The following is a 17,389-nucleotide window of genomic DNA, read 5'->3' on the forward strand; positions in this document are numbered from 1 at the left end:
CCAGACTCTCTGCTCAGTTACACCAGCATAAATTCAGATTTCATTGGAGTTAGTCCAGCTATCCACTGATATAACTGAGATTTTAATCTGGCCCTTAAACTATATAAGAGACACTGGAAGGATGGATGGGGTTTCTGATTGGTAGCTGTATCCTCACCAGCAGAGATAACTAGCATCAGGTAACGTGTAATAAAGTCTCCTTCCATTGAGCCCCATTTCACTGAGGTCACTCCCCTGTGGATTACAGATATGGAAGTTTGATTAATAGAAGTAAACTACTCATTCTGAAAAAGCCTCACTAGAGCAGAATATTTCCCTGAGCAAATTGTCATATGAGCTGGTTTCTCATGAAATATTTATCTGTGAAGTCTTCAGGGATCATTGGAGTGGCTGCTAGAAGGTTATTTAACACAGTAGTATCTATGAAGTCTCAGAGATTTTATTTATTACATTGAAGTTGTCTTTTGCCATCACGCCTAATGCCATTTGGACGGCAGAAAAATTACTTCAATGTCCACCATCTCACATCAACTACATATTGGTTCCAAACAACTGTATGATACTGGAATATGAGACTGTAGAGGGATGGAAGAGTGTCACCAAGTGGCCAGCTTATTTAAATGTATGCTTCCTTTTGTGTTCTCTTATCCATTGTACCCTGCAATTCCTATGCTACCCCACAGATCACTGTGCCCCTCAATCTGTGATACCACAGTGACAGGCATCTTGGAAATAACTAACCTAGAGTTCTTGGGCCTGGTTCTCAGTTACACCAAGATCCCTTTATGCAACTCTGGTAGCGTAAAGGGGGGCAGAAATGGCCTTGTGAGAATACTGCCTGTGCTACTCCCAATCCATAAAGCAAACTATCAATATAAATACATTATTCTGTAAATATCATCTATACATATGTCTCTCCGTGATTATGAATTGTGACAAGTTACGAGCTTTCTGTAGTTACCTTACATGTTACTTTGTAGGGATGGCTATCCTACATGGCATGTGTGTTGTAGTGAGTTTCTTGGGTGTGAGATGAGAGATGTTTGCAAAGAGCAGGACACTGTTTACAAAGGGGTCTCTGTGTCACACAGAGTAACTGAGAATCAGGCCCCCTTTTTACTTATCTGATTAAGATAAGTGAATCAGATTTATTTTTGCTTTGTAAAAAGATGGGTAAAATTGGCCTTTTTATATACCTAAAGGAAAATAACTCATTCTTTCTTAGATCTTAAGTATTTTGAAGGTGTCTGTCACTAATTAAGCTCTCTCTCCCTTGGATAAAGATCTGAAAACTGGAGTCCCAGACCAGTAGCTGAACTGAATTGCAAAGATATAGCAAACACTGCAAGGACTGAGCAGTGAGTGTAACTCCCAGTATCATGGCTTTGCTCTGTTTTAACACTTTTTTTTCTTCCCTCAGGCTATGAAAGTCCTCTCCAAAAAGAAGCTACTGAAACAGTATGGATTTCCACGTAGGTATCATGCTTTTAAAGGTTACAGACAAGCCCTGCAGGCCTTACCTGCTATCCCCTGGAAATTTTGCCGGAGTAAGGCATACAGAACCTGGCCTCCTTTCAAAGCTGCTTGGGTGGTTTGTGAGGATAGACATACTGGATCATCTATAATTAGGATTAAGGACAAGCATGAGCTATCATCCAAAACACAATTTCCCACCTCACTGCTCCTTGGTGCCCTCTGTCCCAGACAGTCTTGCTCCCTGATGGTAAAACACTGACCTCTGCACTTGTGTAGCATATAGAAGCCCTTTTTCTTGTTGTGCCTCTACAGTATCTTTCAGCAAATTATCTGAATAAGTTTTCAAGCACACTCTTTTGCGTGCACAAAAACAAGACACTATCCTCAAAACACAAAACACTCTACTCTTCCTACTGTATTTTCCACTGCATGCATCCGATGAAGTGGGTTTTAGCCCACGAAAGCTTATGCCCAAATAAATTTGTTAGTCTCTAAGGTGCCACAAGTACTCCTCGTTCTTTATACTCAACCTGTAAGGAGAAGCCATTTTGAATTTGTGATGTGATCCAAAGCCGCCCCTGCTTGTTTCCCAACCATCAGGAAGTTAACTCTCCTTCTTGGGTGTCCCACAGTGGTCTAGCACAGAATGTGGAGGTGGAGTCTAACGGCTCAGACAGGCTCTCAAAGATTGTGCAAGACACCTAGGGCCAGATTTTCAAAAGCACGTGGCACCCAACCCGCTGAGCGCTTTTGAAAACCTGGCCCTAACTGTGGATACTGAGCCCTTCTGAAAATGCTAGCTGTGGGGCCAGATTGTCAAGTACTCAGTGTCCACAGCTGGAGCCAGATTTTCACTAGATCTCAGCACCCGGCAGCTCTGATTGCGACACTGATGGCCAGATTTTCATCGGTGTGCTGAGCACTTTTGAAACTCTGGCCTTGTCAATGGAAAAGGATTCTGCACACTGACCTGGGTTGTAACGCAGGTTGGGTTTATCTGTTTTTCTAGTTTGTTTCTCTTGCTGTAATTCAGGCACCCTAACATCTAAGAATCAAACCTTGAGGAGGAAAACTTGCTGGCTAATGGCTTGTCCTTTGCCCGCTGGTCCATTCCACTAGCTCAAGTAGTTTCTTATAGTGAGGCCTTTTGCCTAACACAACAATTCAAGCAATATCCTACCTGGCTCGTCTTCTCCTTCTGGAAACTAAGCTTTTATTCATTCCTTCATGTGAAATGACATGTTTTAAATTTAATCTTTTGAAAACATTGGGCTTGATCCTACTATCTGCTAAGCACTCTCAACTCCCATTGAAGATAGTTGGAGTTGTGGGCACTCAGCTCCTTCTAAGATCAGGCTCATTGTGTGCATAAGACTAATGCAAAGCACCACGTACCCTTGTGAAATTTTGTCATCAAGAACCAAATTTTCCTTTTGAGTAATTTGGCAATTACTCGCGGAATAATTCATTCAAGTTAGTGAGAGGCCTCATGATTGGGTCTTAAATCTGTTTATTGGGGGATCGCTTCACTTGCCAGGTCTTTGTAATTGTTTTGGAAATAGAACAGGAGATGGAAATTGGAGCTTTTTGTAACAATAGAAAAACCAGATCAGAATGTGCATTGCCTTCTGCCTAACTACCTATCTGCATCATAGCTTGTGGTATGATTTTTTTTCAATGGGATCATGATTATAATAGAATAGTGCATTTAACCTGAACAATCCTAAACCTGTTTACAAATGAGAGACAGTGCAGCCATCTCTGGGGTGGAAGGCATCAACTATAGATGTATCAGAGTAGTTGGAGGCAGATAAATTGTGGCTAGTAACACAGGGTAAATCATTCTATGAAAACATCCCATGGTCTCCTTAATGTTCATACAGAATTTTAGTTTTAAGGCTTCACGTGAAAGGTCCAAACACACTGAAGCACCCAGAGCTCAATTCATTGGCCTTAGAAAGATAATGGGATGAGTTGACCCAGCGGAGCTTGGGACCTGCTGGATGTCCTTCCAGGGCAGACTGTAGGAATGTTGATGGGGCAGTGCTGGTGCCCATGTTGTACTTGTTCTGCAGCTGACTAATTTCCAATCCCCAGAGCAGTCAATCTTACTCTTTTCACTGGCACTAAATTTCAAGTTGACTTTATACGAGAAAATAAAAGTTGGGCATTGACTCGTGCGGAGAACGTTCAGTAGGTCAGTGTGTCATCTCTGTCGTATGTTTTTAGGTCCTGCACCCATTCAAAGCCCCATGCGCTACAGCCATTCACTGTGTTGTATTGTGTGCTGCCAAGCAGGGGTAAAGCACAACTTTTTGTTGTTGCTGTTGCAGGTCGACCTCCCCCTAGAGGATCCAAAGCAACTTCTGGTGGGCAGCTGAAACCAATGGCACCACTGGATAGAGTTTATCAAGAAATAGCCATCTTAAAGAAACTGGACCATATCAACATTGTGAAGCTGATTGAGGTGTGTATGCCAAAGCGGGTTGGGAGGGAAGGGGCGCTGTTGTTCAGGTCAGACTGTGCGGATGGTTACATTCAAGTTTGGTTTTTTTAAGTTAATGGGGATCAGGAAGTAAAATCCCCTAGATGGCTTTGAAAATCACAGCCTATCTTTATGAATTAAGGACCCGATTCTGCCCACACTCCACACAGTGGGGCTGTGTATGTGGAGGGCTTGCTTGATCAAGGTCAAAGTTTATAAATAGCAGATCCTTAAGCAACTGTGTGTTTTAGAGAGAGAGAGAAAGAAAAGTTAAGCCTTGCCTACACACAAACTTGCACTGGTTTAATTAAACTAGTGTAGGCTCCTGTGTGGTTATTCTTTTATTCAGTTTACTTTGGTTTAGCTTAAACCTGTGCCTAATCAACATAAGCTATCCAAAATAAGCCTAGTTTAAACCAAAATTAGTGTCATCTCAGCCTTTTGCTCCAGTTTAACTAAATCAGTTTATGAACATTCCTTAAGTTAACCTGTGGAATGCTGTATGTAGAAAAGCCCTATGCGTCTGTGTGGCCGGGAGTGGGGGCGGGGCGGGGAGAGAGAAAGAGAGAGAGAGTGCTTGTGTGGTGATGGACCTTAGTGTCCTATTAATCAATATTTGTCTGACATGGGCAAATAGCATCTTAATTTGCATGCACGGTCTCTAGTAGGCAGAGGAGTGCATGGAATTTGTTTTCTTTAATTCCCCAGATCTTCCCAGGGTAAACTAAAGAAAATTTCTCTCTGTCCTCCAAAAACCTCCTCAGTGCAGTGAGTTTCTAACTGCTAGCAGTTGCTCTGTAGCACTGGAGTCTTTGAATAGGATCTCTGACCCCATAACAACTCCTGTAAGCCCATTCTGATCCTGGCAATGTGGTAAGAAGGGAAATATACCAGTGAATAGCAGTGCTTTCTCAGTGTAAAAGATGGGCATCCACAGAGATATTTGGGTTCAAGTCAAGTTTTAGCTGCAAAGTTTGGTGAACCCTGAATCCAGTGTGATGACAATTATGCAGGGCCACAGCTTAGCTCTGTTGGTGTTATGACATTGCAGCACATGCCCAGTGAGACCTATGCTTGCCCCTCCAGTGGCCCCACACTGCAGTTAGAGAGGTCTGGATGCAACTCCTTTCTGAGCTAGTAAACAATGTGCGCAGGTGGACAGAGGAGATTGCGACAGGGTGATATTCCCAGCTGCCGACAGTCCAGGAGTTCAGGACCCAAACTGAGAAACTTCCTGGCATACTAGTGTGATATCCTTTCCTTAGATTGTAAGGCCAGCCAGATTTTTGCATGTAGGTTACATGGAGACAGATGCATAGCAGCCTTTCTTGCATATACTTTGTCTGAAAATCAGGCTTATGTGACTGTATGCCATGCATGAGCTGGGCCCTTAGTGTGTACAGTGGTTGTGCTTAACATGGCTCAAGGGTGCAAGTCTTGTTATTTTAAGTCTAGTCTGCAGAGCATCAGAGAAGGGTCAGATTGCAATGTGCAGATCTGTAGCTAAATTTCCCAGGTTTAGGGATGCTTGAGTCTATCCCTACTAAAAACTGGTAAGAAGTGTGTGTGCACACGCACTTGCGAGATAAAGGCAGGGGAGATAGATGTATATTTAAAGTAAAAAATCGCATATTACTCCATTAAACTTAAATTCCAGGTACTCTGTGAGTTTAACACCCTCCAGCACAACATGAAATATGGATAATTATAGAGTATTATTGAATTAAAGATGTCTCCCTGTCTGTTTCCCTTCCCTTGCTTCTGTGATATCCATTTTAGGTACTGGATGATTCTGCAGAGGACAATCTGTACATGGGTATGTATCTCCCTGTATGTTAATAGAGCCATACTTGCTTATTCTCACTGAGGTGTTTAATGTACATATCCAGGAGACTTTCACAGACCACAACAGAGATAGAGTTGGTACCTATGAAACGTTAAAGTCTCCTAAGGGATGGGAGAATGCAGAAAGGCATTGCACCAGTGTCCTAGAATCATAGAATATCAGGGTTGGAAGGGACCTCAGGAGGTCATCTAGTCCAACCCCCTGCTCAAGCAGGACCAATCCCCAGACAGATTTTTGCCCCAGATTCCTAAATGGCCTCTTTAAGGATTGAGCTCTCAACCCTGGGTTTAGCAGGCCAATGCTCAAACCACTGAGCTATCCCTCCCCTAGGTTCAGGAGGCCTTGCACCTTAGGAGAGCTGCACAGAGCAAGAGCTGCTGCATCCACTGACACTGAACGGGTATAGTTTGTGCTTCTCGCACACACTCAGCCTGGCTCTAATTCATCCAGCCAGAGTAAAAGGGTGGGAGCAGTGGATGGCTCCTCTTCTCTCTGGGGAGTCTAGTGTGATATGCAAAGACTGAGATCATGTCTGCCTCATGCATGCGCACAAAGAGTGGAGGGAATTTCCTTCTGTCCTGTCTCCTCTAACACCCCTGTGAAGAGTCAGCCACCCTATCTACAAGGATACGCCTCATGAAATAGTAAAGGAGGCTTTTGAAGCTGCCTGGAAAGGGGGATCTGCCTAGCAAATGAAGCTGCTTTCCTTTGAAAGGCCAGTTTCCCTTTCAAGAGCAGATTCAGCCGAAGCCCACGTTGTTTTTCGAGAGACATCAAAGATGTGGCAGTTGAGGTGGAAACACAAGTATAGCAGGGAGCCCAGCTTGTGTTGCTTTTTGGAGGCCCGGTCTCCTGGAGGGGCGTGTGTGTTAGATTCCTTTTGGTTGAATGAAAGTCAGTGCAAAGTGCAATTCAAAAAGCAGAAGAGGAAAAACGTTGTGCTGCTGGGTTACAGTAATGGTGATAACAGTAATAATAGTGGGGCCGCTTGTCAACCCCTTACTCATAATGGAGAGCAGTTACTCACATGAGTAGACCCACTGGAGTCTGAGCAGAGAATGGGTGAGCAAACGAGGGGCATAACCACCTGCATAACGATCTCCAGTGTCACCCTCTCTTTAATCCCTGGAATAGCTTCTGTGAGCAGTAGCTCAGCAGTGTGATGAAAGGGTTCACAGACTGGGCCAGGAGTACTGCTGTGGGACAGTAAGGGCCGCTTCATTGGTACTAGTAGGTACATTTGAGAGCATTGTACAAAGCAATTCTTTCATGTGCAGTTAAAACCAAGCCAAGGCGTAGCAGCACGCTGCAGGGTGTGCAAGCCTTACTGTTCCGTCCACATGTCTCAGGGCAGGTCTTCACTACAGGGGGGGGATTGATTTAAGATAAGCAAATTTAGCTACGCGAATAGCGTAGCTGAATTCGACGTATCGCAGCCGACTTACCCCGCTGTAGGGACGGCGGCAAAATCGACCTCTGCGGCTTCCTGTCGACGGCCCTTACTTCCACCTTCGCTGGTGGAGTAAGAGCGTCGATTTGGGGATCGATTGTCGCGTCCCGATGGGACGCAATAAATCGATCCCCGAGAGGTCGATTTCTACCCGCTGATTCAGGCGGGTAGTGTAGACCTAGCCTCAGTGATGCTGTATGCAGATCTAGGTCTAATCCTGAGTGGGGCTGATTTTCATCCACACGCTGCTTCCTTTGCAATGCTCAGGGAACACAGAGCAGCTACTAGGCTGCTCTAACCTGGGACAAGGGCCTGCAGAGAATCAGGGAGCTGTAACCACCCCTCTCTGCTTTACAAAGAATAAGCTTGGCAAAGCCGAGAATCTGGCTGTGTATCTGTAATTCCCATTAAAGTCAGAGGACGTGGTAAGTGCTCAACACGTCTCGAGCTCAGGCTGTCTGACAGGCATTCAGCTGAATGGTGTCACCATTGATAGCACTTCCCAGCAGGACGATCAGAAATACCAGGCAGGCTTTCCTTCTAAAATGTACTGTAGACAATCAAGTAGAATAGAAAACAAGAGAAGGTGCAGGACAGAGTGAGCTATTGAGACTTAAGCACATTGGCTTGTTTATTTCTTGCATCCATGTACACCATGCAGAGCTTGGTGCTAAGAAAGCAGGGCTAAGAAAACTGAGAAGCTGAGAGAGAGGAAATGATAGAATTATGAAATGCTGCCAAAAGCAGCTTCTTCCTGAGCCCTCAAAGAAAGACAAGTTGGCCTTAGTATATTGCAGCATGTTATAGTTGCATCTTGATCTGTTTTAACATCACTGCTGTATGGTAGCAAATAGGTCTTTGCTGTAAATAGAGCGGTCTCACTTTACAGATGAGAGTTTGCATTGGGATTTTGCTAGTGTTGCAGTGTCTTGTTTAACTACTTGTGAGGGAAAGGTCTCCTTAGTTTTGGCAGATCACCCCCTAACAGTACGGGACCCTACTGCCTAGCTGAGCCTACACATCAGACACAAAGGTGTTTAATGGTGGAATTGCATTGCTGGGAAACCCTATGCTATTATGGAGCAGTGATAGCCACTTCGGACTTTAGGCTACAACCCAATTCCCAGCCTAAGCCCTGTTTTTGCTCAGCAGACCCCAGTGAGTTGGTGTTACACCTGTTTACACCTGCATAAATTGAGGCAGAGAGAGATTTAAGTGATTGACCTAAGTTCACGGAGTGAGGCAGTGGCAGAGCCGTAGATAGAGCTCAGGAGTCCTGCTCTAATCACTATATAATTAAAAAAAAAAAATTAAATATCTTTATCAAGTTTTACATTGACATCTTAATTTTCTGATCTGAGGTATTGGGTAATTGAGTTCTGTAGAGTGGCTAAGAAGGAATGCTTCCGTCAGCTTGGGGAAGGAAGGCAGCGTAGTCCTCTGGACTGGGACTCCGGAGACCTGGATTCTATTCCCAGCTCTGCTGCTAGCCTGCTGGGTGATCCTGGGCAAGTCACGTCACGTTTCTGTGCCTCCTGGGCTACAGCATTGTGATGTTTTGGGGTTCAACTCAGACCAGTAAGGGGTTGTGTTACTACCTGCCCTGTAACTCTGGGTGTCTTAAATGCTGTGCTGCTGTAGCTCACAGCCTGACACCAACAGTCCTCTGAGAAGCAAGCAGGCCACACCCTGGTTTCTATCACCCAGTTACTTTTTGCAAAGTGATTCCAAAACATTCCCAGTCCTGAATTTCCCCAAAACCAGCTGCCAATGTGAGAAGTGCTGAGGTTCCCAGAACTGTGAGTTACTATGTTACCTGTTTCAACCTCAGCAAGTGAGAGTTTTGCTACTGCTAAGATATGTGATAGCTCCCTGACATACCAGCTTGTCGGCCTTGCCAGCAAACTCGTCAGGACTTTGCCAGTCCAAACGTTGCCTAACAGGTAACAGACAGTGAATCCCAACTCCTGAATTCCTGGGAGACATCTCCTTGCCATGTCCAGCCCTCTCATTGAAACTGAGCAAAGTTGCTAAGTTCATTGCTCCTTTAAAGAGACAATACACGGCAGCTCATTAATTTAACTGGGGTTTGACAAACACTCTTATTTCAATCGCAGCACTGAATTGTTTTTGTTGTTTTTCGAGATGTGTTGCACATATCCATTCCACAATCTGCTCTCATTCCCCTCTCTGTCGGAGCCTATCCAGTAAGAAGGAACTGAGGGGGGTTGGGGCAGATCTGTCCTCTTACAGCACCATGCAGTGGCGCATGGCGCCAGACCGGAACCAGTGAGGGGAAAAAGTTCTCTGACCACTGTGCACAGGGGGCACACATACCTATAGTGAAATGGACATGTGCAACACATCTTGAAGAACAGCAGTTACAGAAAGGTAGGTTAACCGGTTTTTTAATTATTACATAATTTTTTATTTGTATTTTATTAATTGAATCTCAAAAGGTTTGGTTTTATGAAAGAAAAACAAGTAACAGATGGTACCAGGCTCTGGCCCATCTATCCTTCCCCCACAGAAGTGTGAGGATTGCTTTACCCCTTACTCCTGTGTGCCAGCTACCTACTTCACTGTGTGGTGGAGCAGCCTCTGCAGGGCTACTACTGTTCCTTCTTCTGTGCAGGGGGACAGAGCCAAGGCCCCAGTGTGCCTTCCAGCAGAGGAAATAATCTGCACTAGGAATAGGGCTGAGATAGGTGACTGGGATGTGGACAGATGGGATGGGGAGGGAGCAGACTCCTGGATCCAATGCCATACAGCATAAGTGCACACTGTTCGTGAGGAGGGGGGAGTAATCTATAAGGCTGGTACAGGTTATTCCCTGTCTCTCCTGCTCACCCATAGCAGGGTGGGGAACTAAGATGCAGATTGGGACTCTGAGTCACAGGCTGGAGAAGTGCAACAGTGCGCTGCTGCTTACTCAGCAAAGCCACGGTTTCACCCATAATAAAAATGAGAACACTCAGAGTTGTACAAACTAGAGCATGTTTCAAACTCATATAATTGCATCCATTTTATCTGTTGATAGTTACATAGCTATCATAGAATCATAGAATATCAGAGTTGGAAGGGACCTTAAGAGGTCATCTAGTCCAACCCCCTGCTCAAAGCAGGACCAATTCCCAGCTAAATCATCCCAGCCAGGGCTTTGTCAAGCCGGACCTTAAAAACCTCCAAGAAAGGAGACTCCACCACCTCCCTAGGTAACGCATTCCAGTGTTTCACCACCCTCGTAGTGAAATAGTTTTTCCTGATATCCAACCTGGACCTCCCCCACTGCAACTTGAGACCATTGCTCCTTGTTCTGTCATCTGTCACCAATGAGAACAGCCGAGCTCCATCCTCTTTGGAACCCCCCTTCAGGTAGTTGAAGGCTGCTATCAAATCCCCCCCCTCATTCTTCTCTTCTGCAGACTAAACAATCCCAGTTCCCTCAGCCTCTCCTCATAAGTCATGTGCTCCAGACCCCTAATCATTTTTGTTGCCCTCCGCTGGACTCTTTCCAATTTTTCCACATCCTTCTTGTAGTGTGGGGCCCAAAACTGGACACAGTATTCCAGATGAGGCCTCACCAATGTCGAATAAAGGAGAACTATCCTGCCAATTTAATACATTACTAGTGAGGATACACATTCATACCATATCATGTTTTGCTATTGATATTATTGCAGTGATACAAAAAACAATGCTGTTATGCAAGAAGGGAAAATCAAATCAAGAGGGTCTGGAAGCCAGGAGAATAGAAGTAGGGTTCGTAAATTGGCATCTGTTGTCTCCCAATTGGAGCTGGCCTATGTAGTTATATTTGTCTCTGCTAAAGCAACAAGCTCTTTTAATTCTGCATTGCCGTGTTGGGTGGGATAAATTGATTACAATGGTTCTGGGACTGTGTTTATTTTATAGGCAAATATGCTAGAAATGTGTGTCTGCACTAAATTGGATTCCTTCCCTCTTACCCATGGTTGCTTTTTTTTCTTTTTCTTTCAGTGTTTGACCTTCTGCGTAAGGGGTAAGTAGCCCGCAGGAGACTTTGGGGAATAGAATGTTTAGGTGTTTGCAGTTCTCATCAGATGGAGAGCCAGCTTCTGAATGGAGGAGGACTCATTCACTAACTCCCTGGGTGAAATGCAGAGGCGATGTGTAAGATGGTGCCAGTTGTATGTCACTAAGTGGGTGCGAAGGAGACAGATTCTGATTGCAGTTACACCACTGTAAATCAGATACTCTCTAGATTTTGTAGTCACTGAGATTTACACTGGCATAACTGTTTTCAGAATCTGGTGAAGGGAGTCTGACTTGATTAACTTACATGTCAAGTGACCAGAAGAAGTTTTTAAATAATGTAAGTTAAAGTAACTTCCACCTTATACCCTCTTCTGTCATGTCTATGTATAGGGTATGTTTCCTTAGAGTTCCTTGCACTCGTTTACTCACCAGTGTCTAACCTTATGCCAATCACTATTGAATTCTCCCTCGCCCGAATTATTTGAGAGACAACATTTTGTAAATGCAGGAGCTTTTCCACCTCCACACATTACATTATCCAGATCTTTGGGACAGATACAGTTTACAGCAGATCCTGAAGAGCTTACAATCTTAATATGCAAGCCAGGTCCAGGAAGGGAAAAGGGAAGTATTACTGACCACGTTTTTGAATGCCCCAGTGTCAGAGAGAGATGAAGCAGTCAAGGTCAGACAGAGAGCCTCTATCACAGTAAGCAATTGAACACAAATCTGTATCATAGTCTAGTGCCTTTGCCACAAGACCATCCTTCCTTACCTGCTGCTTTGCTTTTGTTTCTCTTGGGGCCTAACACTCACTTTCAGTTCTTTAGATTCTGATGTGGGCTCTGCTCTTTTGCTGGGTCCTCCAACATAAGAACGTCCGTACTGGGTCAGACCAGCGGTCCATCTAGCCCAGTATCCTGTCTTCTGACAGTAGCCAATGCAAGTGAGAACCTCTGCATGCTGTAGCACAGATGCAGTCTGATGTGCACGTGATGCGCAATTTTCAGTGTGACACGATAGTTGTTATTGCAGCAAACAATTGATGACCATCACAGAGTAAAATGAGATCATCATTAGAATTTTCTGCTCCAAATGAGTAGAGGTAATGGCTGAAAATGCTTTCCAGAGTACCACTGCCAGGTAGAAACACGGGTTGGAATCCTGGCTCAACCAAAAAACCCCAACGATACAGGGTCGCGATACGGTTTTAAAATATCATAGCATATTCATGTGTCACTGCGCTGTGTGGCAGGGTTGTTGCTATTAACGTCATTATAATGGTGGGGTGATGGTTTTAGGCCTCATCTAGTAGAAGATGAAAAGCTTTTCACTATCTAAGCCAATTGAAGGGTAGCCTTTTCCTGAACAGAGTCTATTGTGTTGTGTAGCATGTTGTGGTAGTTTAGGGCGTTTGGCAGTGGCCTCACTCTACTCCGATTGAAGCCACTGCTAAAACTCCCACTGACTTCAGTGGCATGAGAGTTGAGGCAGTGGTGAGCACTTTTGAAAATCCCACTCTTAGCAACCACGGAAGACAATAATAGTCTTTCCATTGGCTTCATTTGGCTTTGGATCAGGCCCTTAATTAGGGGTCAGTAGAAACACCCTCATTGATTTCAGTAGGTCCTAGGTCAGATTGGATCCTAAGGGTGTAATATTACAAGGTACTGAGCACCCTCAGTTACCATTTATTTCAAGGCAGAATTGAGCCCTAAGTCTCTCCAGTACTTGTTACTTCTACTTTGGAGCTAACCAGAAGAAATGGTACAAGACATGAAAGGAAGGTTTAACCATTGAGGCTATGTGCACACTGCAAAGTGAAGTTCTGATTGTAGCATAGGTAGGCATAGCCATATTAGCTTTAATCTAGCTAGCCCGGGTAACAGTAGTGGCAGCATGGGCCAGCAACCAGAGCATATACCCAGGATCCTTGGAGGGCTTGTACTCTGGTTGCTAGCCTGTGCCAGATTAATGCTAACGCAGATACGCTTAGCCATGCTACAATCAGGTCTTCATTTTGCAGTGTAGACAAATCCAGAAGCTCCTCTTTCCAAACTCCCCTCCCATACTTTATTTAGGGCCAGGTTCAACTCCCAAGGAAGTCACTGGGAGCCTTTCCATTGACTTTAATTGCACTTGGAATGGGCCTGTAATGCAGAAAAAAAGGAAGAGGGATTAGGAGAGCTAAATCTGCAGGGAGATTCCATACATTTTATTTCCCTTTACCACTTTTTTCTGGGCTGCCGTCTCTTGCAGGTGAATGGTGACAGGATGAGAGGCAAGGAAGGTCTTACTGGTGATCAGGACAACAGTTGTCACTTTGGGGAAGGGAGAAAACTCTCTTTTGAGTCTCTGCACAGCTCAGAAAAAGCCATTGTAATCAGCTGCAGCCACGAAGGGGGGCTGTGCCTCTCTTTTGAAGCAACCCTTCTACCTCTAGCAGATGGCAATTATACTTCATTAGCAGTCCTGTCGCTCCCATTGCTTCTCCCAGGATTCAGCGACATGAAAATGTTGCCATGTGATGGGGGAGGAAGCTGGAAATCGGTGACAAAAATGGAAACAGACCATTAAGCTCATCTAGTGAAAGAATGGGGGGGGCCTAAAAAGCACAGAGAGTAGTTTTCTGACAGGAGAGATGCGGTGCTGCCAGCTTCCTTGAGCTCTATGGGATGGGGGGTGGACAGGGTGGTTAAAAGAGAGGGTAGCTGCTGCTAAGTCGCTGGAGACCTCTTGTGCATTGATTCTCAACAAGGGCTCAATCCTGCAAGATACTGAGAGCTCTGGCTCGGATCCAGCACAGCATTTAAGCACACCCTTAAGTCTCTTGAAGTCAGTGGGAATACTCACATGCTTAAAGTTAAAGAGTGTTTTGCTGCATCAGTGCCAAATACATTGCAGAATCAGGCAGAATCCTGCAAGATGTTAAGCACCCACACTTCCCATTGTCATCATTGAGAGTTGAATGTGCTCCTTACCTCTCAGAAAGTGCTTGTAGGGTCTTGGCCCTCTATTGCCATTTACGCTTGGCTCTCACCTGTGGGCAGGGGAGAAGAGGGTCACTTAAGAGATTCTGCACGTCCTTTAACAATGAAGACATAAAGGGGGCCACCAGGGTGGGGAAAAGGAAGTTTTCAATCTGACTCTTGAGACTTTTTCGCAGCTGTACTGAACCTTGAACAGGAAAACAGGGTTTTAAGAGCTGCTAAAATGATAAATCAGAAATATTTTCATGTTAATGTCAAACCCTACAAGGGAATATTTAGCCCTTAGTCTGGTCTCATTGAAACCTGGACGACACTGGTTTTATTGCCCTTTTCTTCAGGAGCAAATCCTAACTAGCATAATGTCAAATCAGGCCTTTGGAAGACTACTTTTGATATGCAAGTTATGTGCCAACTGTATGGTGCTTGTAAAGGCCATAAGGCAATATACCAACAGCAGTTTCTTTCTGTGAGACTGATAGTAATGACTGTGACATGCTTCTTTAATAAATGATATAATAATAAATAATACAGTTTTGCACTTTTTATAACACTTTTTCTCCATGGTTGTCAATGTTTCACATTGGGGTAGGTATTATCCTGATTTTACAGAAGGGGAAACAGACAATTAGGGCCTGATTTTTAGAAGTGCTGAGAGTATGCCCAGCTCCCATTGCCTTCAGCTGGAGTTATGGGTGCTCAGGCCTCTGAAATCAAGTCCTAGGGGTCAGATTTTCAAAAGAGCTCAGCTCCCACTTAGGCACCAAAGTAAATGGCCAGATTTTCCAGTGAGCTCAGCAGGCTGGGTCTTTTGAAAATCTATCCCTAAGTGTCAGAATGGGAGATGCCAGATGATGAGCACTTACGTAGGTCCCTGAATGGGAGCTGAGCTCTTTTGAAAATCTGGTCCCCATTGTGGTTGCTGAGCACTTTTGTAAATCTGGTCTGAAATTACTTGCCCAAGACCATGCAAAGTCACAGACAGAAATAGAACCCAAGAGCTCTGTTTACTAGCTGACTGCCTTTTTCCTTTCAGTCCTGTCATGGAGGTGCCAACTGACCAGCCATTCACTGAAGAGCAGGCTCGGCTCTACTTTAAGGACATTGTCTTGGGCATAGAGTACTGTGAGTACCAAGATCAGTTGCACCTTTACAAAGCATTGCATTGACCTACATTCTTGTTTGAAGCCAATCTTTTAGTCACTGGTGAACTGTCAGGAGTAAAAGGATACTCTCTATCATATATGGAGGGGTTTGCAAGATTGGCAATGACCCGTCTCAGCCTGGTTTTGTATAGGCCGTATCACAGTTATTCAGTGGCAGCCGTTCTTTAAATTGGCACTATGAAAACGATTAGTAATTTTTTTTTTTTTGTTAACTCTCTTGGATAGAAATTGTAGACTTTAATCCTTACAGCTGTGCCAAGCTTGGCTGAAGCCAGGAAACAGCATTTGCAAAGACACAGGCTAAGAAAGTCAATTAGCTTCAGTTGAAGTGAATTTGCGCTGCTTCCAGCTGAGCTGTGGGGGAAGAGCTTGCAGCTGGAGGGCATCTGTCCTTGTCTGCTCCCTTTGGAATGCATCTCAGTGACTCATCATTACTCAGGGCTGTGACATGGGGAGAACATGCCACCTCATCACCTGCCATCACAGCTGGTGGCTTGTGTATTTCACAGAATCCTCATTCAGTATTCAGCATCTATATATTTTTAATGGGCTATTGCACAATTTATTTTAATAAATCAAATATTGTGTTTCACCCTCTAACCTGGCAGATGAGTTCCCAAGTATTTTGGGCCAGATTCTCATCTAAGATCCAGGTTTGAGCACTACAAAAGGGCCAGATTTTATCTTTAAATGGTCATCAGGGAATTTCCCTGGCATAAGGGAACTGGCATATCACTGCTGACATAAAGATAATGAAGACAGCCCCTGTGTCAGCTGCCTCACCCCGCGTGTAGGGAAATGTTGGGGGAGGAAGGGAGTGGTTGTGTGGTGGACCCTATGCTAGTGGGATAAGAGCAACCTTTGACTGACTAGCTCTTACTGGGATCGATGCACACTGGCCCTCAGGAATCAGGATCAAAGATTAATTTATGGACTCCTTAATGTGCCTTCCTTTTCTGCACTGAGCAGAGATCTAGCATTCCAGAGTTCACTTGCTGTATCTAAGCTATCAGTTGGGTTTTTACACCACACTCATCACCATGGTATCTGAGTCTCTACTAGATGGTCTCCTTAATTCCTTGTTTCAGAGTAGCAGCCGTGTTAGTCTGTATCCGCAAAAAGAACAGGAGTACTTGTGGCACCTTAGAGACTAACAAATTTCTTAGAGCATAAGCTTTCGTGGACTACAGCCCACTTCTTTGGATGCATATGATCCTTCCTTGTGATCTGCAACCTGGAGTTCATTATCTAGGTGCGGGAGGAAATTCCTTCCTTCCTGGCTGGGGTTCTCCATTTAAGGCTTCCCTTTCTTAGCATTGACAGAGCCAGACTTCCTAATATTATTTAAATATTGCTGAAGTTTGCTGTATGTGTGCTGTCACGGGGAATGGTGGCCCTTCAAAATATGCCAGATTTACATCAGATAGGGACAATTACATTGGTATCTTTCTATTCCCTTGTATTTCCCTATATTTACTAGAGGAATACCTGGAAACTGCAGATCCTGAGGTTACTGAGCTGCAGTTTAGTTTTCTTAAGGGCTAGGACTGTACATACAAATGGCTCTCTTAGACGTCCCTTTGCAGTATTTCATGGCTGGAATTAATATGATTGAACAGTGTCTCTGGCCACTGCTGTACCAAAGAGTTTTAGGCCCAGGTCCTCCAAGATATTTAGGTACCTAACTCAAATTGACTTCAGTGGGAGTTAGGCACCTAAATACCTTGGAGAATCTGGGCCTCAGAGACTAGGAATGAAATCCTGGCTCCACTGAAGTCAAAGGCAAAATTTGATTTAGATGGGGATTGGTCCTGCTTTGAGCAGGGGGTTGGACTAGATGACCTCCTGAGGTCCCTTCCAACGCTGATATTCTATGATTCTATGAAAACTCTTGTTAACTTCAGTGCAAAGGCCATAAGGCAATATACCAACAGCAGTTTCTTTCCTTGAGACTGATAGTAA

At 44.5% G+C, this 17,389-nt stretch overlaps 1 protein-coding gene across 4 annotated transcripts in view; it reads left to right on the forward strand.

The window, feature by feature from the left end:
* CAMKK1 (calcium/calmodulin dependent protein kinase kinase 1) overlaps positions 1 to 17,389 on the forward strand; it is a 197,512-nt gene that overhangs the window by 116,736 nt on the left and 63,387 nt on the right. For all 4 annotated transcript variants that reach the window (XM_054008395.1, XM_054008396.1, XM_054008393.1 and 1 more), the window contains exons 5-9: positions 1,421 to 1,472; positions 3,810 to 3,943; positions 5,741 to 5,777; positions 11,257 to 11,278; positions 15,298 to 15,386. In XM_054008395.1, coding sequence (XP_053864370.1) covers positions 1,421 to 1,472; positions 3,810 to 3,943; positions 5,741 to 5,777; positions 11,257 to 11,278; positions 15,298 to 15,386 — 334 coding nt within the window. The remainder of the gene's footprint in view (positions 1 to 1,420; positions 1,473 to 3,809; positions 3,944 to 5,740; positions 5,778 to 11,256; positions 11,279 to 15,297; positions 15,387 to 17,389) is intronic.

This window comes from Malaclemys terrapin, chromosome 18, assembly GCF_027887155.1.
Source record: "Malaclemys terrapin pileata isolate rMalTer1 chromosome 18, rMalTer1.hap1, whole genome shotgun sequence".
NCBI lineage: Eukaryota > Metazoa > Chordata > Testudines > Emydidae > Malaclemys > Malaclemys terrapin.